General features: G+C 28.5%; 1 protein-coding gene across 1 annotated transcript; it reads left to right on the top strand.

The window, feature by feature from the left end:
- Positions 1 to 1,241: 1,241 nt before the first annotated feature.
- Positions 1,242 to 6,476, top strand: LOC135145998 (uncharacterized). Its single transcript, XM_064078134.1, has 19 exons — positions 1,242 to 1,329; positions 1,433 to 1,511; positions 1,566 to 1,615; positions 1,684 to 1,739; positions 1,808 to 1,863; positions 2,299 to 2,405; positions 2,794 to 2,958; positions 3,220 to 3,324; positions 3,391 to 3,466; positions 4,001 to 4,150; positions 4,451 to 4,509; positions 4,588 to 4,652; positions 4,723 to 4,770; positions 4,826 to 4,944; positions 5,069 to 5,143; positions 5,200 to 5,310; positions 5,368 to 5,447; positions 5,509 to 5,567; positions 6,320 to 6,476. The coding sequence occupies exons 7-19, from the start codon at positions 2,877 to 2,879 to the stop codon at positions 6,446 to 6,448; spliced, it is 1,158 nt and encodes a 385-aa protein (XP_063934204.1). The 5' UTR covers positions 1,242 to 1,329; positions 1,433 to 1,511; positions 1,566 to 1,615; positions 1,684 to 1,739; positions 1,808 to 1,863; positions 2,299 to 2,405; positions 2,794 to 2,876; the 3' UTR covers positions 6,449 to 6,476.
- Positions 6,477 to 7,414: the final 938 nt, after the last annotated feature.

Genomic DNA, 7,414 nt, shown 5'->3' with positions numbered 1-7,414 from the left:
ATTCCCACCGACGTGACTCTCTTTTTCGGTCTCTGATAGTCGCGCAGTAAATCTCGCCCTCATTAATTCTAAAAAGGTTTCATTTAACCTTTGTCTGGAAAATTTTAGTTTGAGGTTTTTCGTAGAATTTCAATTCCTGGTAAACCACTTTTTGTTTAATTTTACTTTTTTCAAGTCGTTTCTTTAATCCCTCAACTACATTTTACTTTTAATACTCCTTTTAACTGAAAGTAATAGTTATGCCCAAATTAAATTCTTATATACTTGCAACTTTATGCCTTTTTTTGAATAGTTTCAGTTTTATATGTAATCATAAGAGGTTGCCTTAATTAAGTAAACTCCGGTAACTGATGACGACAAATAACGCATCAAGTTTTTTTAATTTTAAACTACCACTGCCTAATTAAACTCCATATTTTCCAGAAAGCTTTAATTAACAAATGGTGGAAAAACATAACAAAGTCACTACACCTTAATTTTAATAATGACACCGTAAGAAGAAGTATCATGTAGACAGTTTTAAATATTAATAGTTACTTGATAACAACTTACAATGTTAGACAGTTTTTTATAATGCGAAATACCACCAACTTGTTGTTTTTCCTTACTACCTACAAATACTCAAACCATTAAAAATAAGGCCTCTGTAGTTGTTGTAGCTTTTAAAACATTAAATAACGGAGATTACTGTTCATTGTACGAAGACAAGTGATAATGGAGTCTAGAACTTAAACTATGTAAAGTTGCTACGAAACAATCCCTACCTTTAAGAACTTAAATTTAAATTTTGGAGCTAGAATATGTTTGAAGTTTTATAAGACTTTTACACGAAATATTAAACAAAATTATAATTTTACGAAGGCATCTTTCCTCTTTTGAAGAGGAGGTCTTTTTTCCTTAAAGCACCGATATATAGATCGAGGCGATGGCGGTTAGCTAATTTAGGCCTGATGAGCGAGGTGGCGGGTACTCATATTTATTCGGTTTATACTTTTGTTTTTTAATAAATTAATAATATTTTGGTTGTGACTAGTTCTAGTTCTAGTTTATTTTAAAAAACACTATTATTAAAGTGTATTAATTAAAGCTTTTCTCAACTACAAGTTTACTTATAAAATTCAAAACTTATTCACTTAAATGTCTTAAAACAAATATATAAAGTATATACCGTTATATATTTTCTTTTCCAATTCTTTATTTTTATATGTATAACTTTATCTTCTGAGGTAGACCAAAGCCAAAATTCTCAGTTGCAAGCTCTACCATCTCCTACGACTAGCAAAACAGAGAAGTCAAGGCTCATTTTACCCAAAAGAAAAGAGATTTTAGGTTTCTATTATTTTACGTTTATTTAATTGAGAAAGTTTAGGTATGTGTAATTTTAGAAACTTATTTAAAAAAAATAAAATTAAATAAAAACTTTACTAACTAGAAATTAATCCCGGCTCCGTGCAAAAAGCTCTGAGTAGCTTGTTTCAAGCAACTCAATCCTCTGCCCTTTGGAAAACCGCGTTTTCTTCTTTTATATATATACTCAATTCACATAAATATACAAAATCATTTAGAGTTAAGGTAGAGGCAAGACAAAATAGCAACTACTATAAAATAACAAAAGGTCTACGTTTTCTTCTATATTTTTTTCCTTTTGCTTCAACTTCGTGTTACTGTTGGCTTTCTTCGAAGGGAATAACGAATTTTTGGTTACAAGATCTGACAGGAGTCTTTCAAATGTAGTTGATGTACTAATCAATATTTATAAAGTTTAGAGCTCTATTAATTTATAAATTTATTTTTACTACTATGTTAGGCCATTACTTTACGAAATGAAATTTTTATAGGCTCTGAAACTTCTGTTCGCCTAAAGTATTAAATTTTACATTTTTTTTTTAAATTAATGAAAATCATTTTATTTATCAAAGTTTTAATTACTACTCTAAGCTCTTTAACTTAATATTATACAGAATAATTAATAAAAGTTAGTCAATTTCATTGTTATAATTTATTTCCCTGGAACCTGGAAAATTAGTTAAAAACTCCAGTGAGATCCACTTTTATTTAATAAGTTTATTTTCCTTTTACAATTTTCTTGTTCTGCTTTAAATTATACGCATTGACAATAATAATTAAAGTTTTCTCTTTATTAATACGCACTTTTTATTATAATTTACTTGATCGCTGCTTTTTTTATAATAAGTTTATAGTTATAACGTATTTTACTAATTGATTATAACAAAACTGTATGTACAAAAAATTTTCTATCTATAAGCTATTTCATATAATTCTGGCTTACGAAAATAGAAAAAGCGTCACGTGGAGTAATGAAGAACCCACTCTGATCGGCTATTCATCATATGTTGATCGCATATTTGCGGACGCTGCCGTTCAAACGGATGAACTTCGTTCTGGTTCTCCCTTTTTACTTATACTTTTATCTTCTGTTAATGAAAATTTGTAATTGGGTTTTATTATAAATTTATATTAAAGTGTTAATATTAAAAATAATAGTAGGAAAAAGTATTACTATAGAAGCTTTACGGAGCTTAGTTAAGTTTTTGCCATTTTTTAAGTATTGACAGTGATTCGACAAATCTTAAAGAAGAAAATCTTTTTTAGAAAGAAAATCTATTTAACATTCATTGTAACAAATTTGGTTCCAAAAATGTGATAACTACGGAATTCTCAGATTAAAGTGTTGGCCAATCACCGACGATAAAAAACATTTCATTATTTTGAATGCATGAAAACGCGACTAAATTTTTCTATTGCTACTTCCCTTATAAATTTTATTTTTAGCAGAAGTCCATTATCTTGCAGGAAATGAAGATCGAAAAATTCTTTTCTTTAAAACTGTGGAATCTGCTCGGTCGTTGCCTTCAATGGCCACCAATATTTCTTATAATATGCCCTCCACGTGCCTTCCCATGCCATTGACCTCCACTTTAAATGTTCTGATAACAGGCAATAAATATATTATTGACTATTAACAATTAAATTTTTTCTTTTTTAAAAGTAAAACTTTTTTTATTCATGAAAAATATTTTCATAAAGTACATTTCAAATGTTTATTATAACTTTTTTTTCACAATATTACATTATTTAGTGCACGCATGAAAAAAAAGTTTATTAATATTTTGCTGACATAAAAAATAGTAAACATGCCAACTATCAAAATATATAGTTTTTTAGGAGTTTTTAATGAATTTTGATATTTACTTAAAGGCCATTGGAAGTCCGGCAAGTCGATGCTTATCAAGTCACTCCTGCATAACGCAAAGAACGTCAAATGTCTTTCTTTGCTCAACCAGGCAGTCGTGAATACTTTTGGTAACCTTTTCTTGTCAATAACAATACTATTGTTACTGACAATGATTTATATTGTGAAACTTTAAGATATTATAGACGAATCTCTAGACCACCAATCGCTGACTTTTTCATTAATTGAATGCCCAGTCAGGGACGCCTCTGGGTTGTGTATACATCCTTTTTTTTATATAATCTTCTTTTATTAATATTCTTGTATACCAACTTTTTGTTAATCTGTTATACATTGCATGCCTCTCTTTGGGACAATCCCGCAATGCTAGAGTTTAAAGAAGGCTGCAGCGAGCCCTGATGTGATTGGTCATTCATTACTACAAGTTAATAATATTAAAGCTCGATTGCCAGGGCCGTTTAGGAGGCTCTTGATTTTATAATATATAATCGATAACTCTCAAGTGAGTTGAGAGTTTTAATCTAGTTGGCCCTGCCTGGCTATTATCGGTGTTTTTTTGGAAATGCCTTTCTTTCATGGTAGTTAGCTTCTATTGCTTAGAGCCAAAAGGCGGATGTTATATTTGAACAGAGTCAATCAGCTTAACTGCTTAGTCAGGAAACCAAAGCAAAATAAAGTTTTATTTATTTCTATGACCATTACAATTTTATAGACAGAAACTTTGCATATTTTTTTGATTGACTGCTTGTATTAGTTTATCGCTTATCAAATTCACTAATATTCCAGACAGAATTTATGCGTGAATTATATTAACCTGCAAATGAACCGGGCACTCCAGCACGAGTTCCTCCATTTATATTCCTTCGAGCGACCTACTGATTTGGTGGATCCGTGTGTCCACGTCTGTCTTTATCTTATGAAATTCGAGAATGAAGAGTAGTTTACTTTCTATCGAGTATATTTGTATATATATCTGGACGGAAAGGGGATAAACCTCTCTCCCCCCCTTAAGAAGTTGTTGGGGGGTTTTTTTTTTCCTCCACTCATTTTCGTTAGTGGAGTTTAGGTGCGTGTAAGTAAGGCCATTTGTCTTCTTTTATTATTATTATTTATTTTATTACAATAATTCACGCAAACTACTATTTTTGTATTTTCTGTTTATTTCTTTATTATTATATTTTACTTATTATTAACCTTTAATATATTTATATCATTTTTTTTACTGTTGGACTGAAGAGGAGCCACTGAAAACGATATAAAGTTTTTTACAGAATTGGGAGAAACAAAAGTTCCAAGTAAGTATTATTATTATTATTATTATTGTTGTTGTTGTTGTTGTTATTATTATTATTATTATTACTATCCTTACTTAGTTGTGCCTCTCATTGCCTGCTCTGATTTGTATTCTGAAGAGAAACTTTCTGCGATAAGAAAAAAGGCAAAACTTTATTTATAACATAAGAAAATAATATAATATAAAAAAATCGTTGATATTTTTCATTTTATAGCTGAATGAAGATTTTGATGGGATTATTTATGACTTTCCTTATAAAAAAGTTTACTATCATTAGTATTACTATTAGTATTATTATTATTGTGAAAAACTTGAAGGACCGAACGAATCTTCCTCTTGCACTTTCTTTAGTAAATCATCGAATAGTTGTTGAGGATCACTATTATTCGCCAGATAATAAAAATCGATGGAAAGCGATTGTCTACGGGCTTCTCTGGTTCAATACGATAATAATAATAAGAAACTATGAAAAGTTTGCGGCAAATTTCAAATATAAAATAAAAAAAAAACACGGCATGTAAAAGTTTATAATAATTATTTTTGTTTAAACACCCGTCCAGCAACCACGTGGACCATCTTCACTCTATTTTCCGCAAGGACGTTTTCCAGCTGTACAGAAGTAGCGCGTCTCGCGTGTATGCTTTTCTTTTTTTTGGGTATTATTTTTGCTGACGAATATAGTTTTTTTCAGTTTGGCTAAACGTTTTGAAGACGCACTGAAAAAAAAAATGAAAGAAAAAATTGAGCAGATTTTTTCTAATACTTTCATTATTTCTCAGGCGGCGCAGGAGTTTTCCCATATGTATATATTACTATAATTATTAATATTAATAGTATTATTATTATTATTATATAAAAGGTCATCTCGGTTAAGACAATTGGACACCTCGATTTCAGAAATAAAAAAAGAAAAAAAAATAAATAAAACCAGGAAAACTTGTAATAATTATAATTATAATAATAATAATTCGAAGTTTACGATTATTTTATAAACGCTTAGCGGAAGAGGATCCCGCCAATTTGGGGTTTCGTTCTTTTGCTAAATTTAAAACAAGAGGAGTAAACTATTTTCTGTGTTTATTTATTATTTTTTAATAAAGTTTTTCTAATTTAGTAATTTTTTTTAAATCGAAAATATAAGTTGTTAGTTAATTACTTTACAACAAGTTATTCTTGATTACGAGGTTGCTTTTAACTAACTTAATAAATTATTTACTTGAAATAATTTTTTTCTATATAAATTATTGATCTTTTCTTATATTTTTTTATTGAAAAATAAAGATTATTTTTTGTATATTTTATTATTTATAATTACCACGTAAACTTACTTAATACAAAATTTAATTGAATTATATTTTTAATATTACTATTACTTTTATCGTATATTCACGAAACAAGCAGCTTATTTTTGATATTAAAGAGGTTTTTTTTTGCTTTTGCTTTTCAATATATAATTTTATATAAACCACATAAAAAGGATAATTTTTATAAGTTAGCTAATAATTTTAATTTATATCTTGACTTTCTTGTATTAAAACAATTTTTTTAATTATTTAAAAGTTATTAAAAGTTTTTTTGAGCATAAATTAAATTTATTCGCTTTTAAATTTTTAATAAAAATTATATCAACGTTATTTACTAATAAGTCTATAAATTATTAATTAGATTTTGTTAGTTAAAATTTGCGTAAATAAAAATATTTATTTAAAAAAAAATTTCCTCATAAATTTTCAAAAATATTTTTACATCTTTTATAATATAATTAAAAATGGATATACTGTCTGATTCACGTTAATTTGTACACAAAAAAGGAGTTGAGCAGCGACTCTTCAGGAAGAAGAACTGCTACTGATACCGAACTCACAAAGCAACTGCTCAAGGCAAAGTATAGAACTTTACAAATAAAGAAATCTAAAAGGCGACCCAACTTAGAATTCTAAAAAAGATTTACAAAAACTTTTTAAGATACAAAAAAAAATGGAATAAAATTTATAGTGCTTATAGATACATAAACCTTTGCATATAAATTATATTAGTATACCTTTCAAAAAAAAATTAATAATCTAAAAAAGTTAATCTATTTTAACCCTGAAGCAGTCTTTGCAGGTGCTGGAAGCATCTTTTTTTTAGCATGGCAAAGCATACAGGATAACTGCCTTCCTAAGCAATATTATTCCCCTTTTGTAAATTTTACACTATTTAGATATATATGAGTACGAACACCTCATCCTGACTTCGAAGAAGTAGTTACTATTCGGAAAAATAATAAAAGTTTCAAACCCAACTTGGTCACGAAAAGTGTTGATCTAGATGTGTTAAAAAGTTTTATTACAACTGGTTTTTTTATAAAATGAAAGCTTGCAAAGATATTTCAGACTTGAAGTTATTAGTAAACTTATAGATTCTAAATGGTCATTAACTTTATAACAAAGTAATTATTAAGGTGATAAGTATTTCAAGTAAACAAATAAACCGTTCTTCTTCTTGTATCCAAAACCATCTACCAGTAATTTTAAAAAAAACACCACCGACGCGATTGGTGATAAATTCTTAAAAATAGAGTAGAGCGAAACTTCGCTTAAACTATAAATCTTAATTTTACAATTAGGTCGTAAGCTTTTGTCTTACAATATCGTTCTCTTGTTTCTTGTTCTTTATAGTAAACGATTTTAATCGGTTTATAGAGTCTGCATACCGTAAGTCGGTTAGGTCAATGATTCGCATTTAAGCAGAACGTTATACTTAATAAAAACTGCTTGAAAGGAAAGCTTGCGGGTTGGTATGTCAAGGATGTGGTCCACAGGAATAGCAAGAGGTATTCCTTCTCCAACTCGGTCCTAAAACATGTAAAGTAGTGGGCGGGTACCTTACAGACTAGGACTTGTAGATTTTGTTTACAGTTTTTA

Source organism: Zophobas morio, unplaced genomic scaffold (genome assembly GCF_036711695.1).
Source record: "Zophobas morio isolate AGI-343-1 ecotype UQ-CSIRO unplaced genomic scaffold, CSIRO_AGI_Zmor_V1 ptg000205l, whole genome shotgun sequence".
NCBI classification, from domain to species: Eukaryota; Metazoa; Arthropoda; class Insecta; order Coleoptera; family Tenebrionidae; genus Zophobas; species Zophobas morio.
Note: the sequence above shows the minus strand (reverse complement) of the source record. Positions and strands in the feature narration are given on the sequence as shown.

Bases quoted from the DNA above. Each gene is read 5' to 3' on its own strand.
- LOC135145998 (XM_064078134.1), top strand. From the start codon at position 2,877: ATGGCCACCAATATTTCTTATAATATGCCCTCCACGTGCCTTCCCATG. The intron at 3,467-4,000 runs GTTGTGTATACA...CTAATATTCCAG, and splicing joins CCAGTCAGGGACGCCTCTGG to ACAGAATTTATGCGTGAATT. The intron at 4,151-4,450 runs GTAGTTTACTTT...GTTGGACTGAAG, and splicing joins ATGAAATTCGAGAATGAAGA to AGGAGCCACTGAAAACGATA.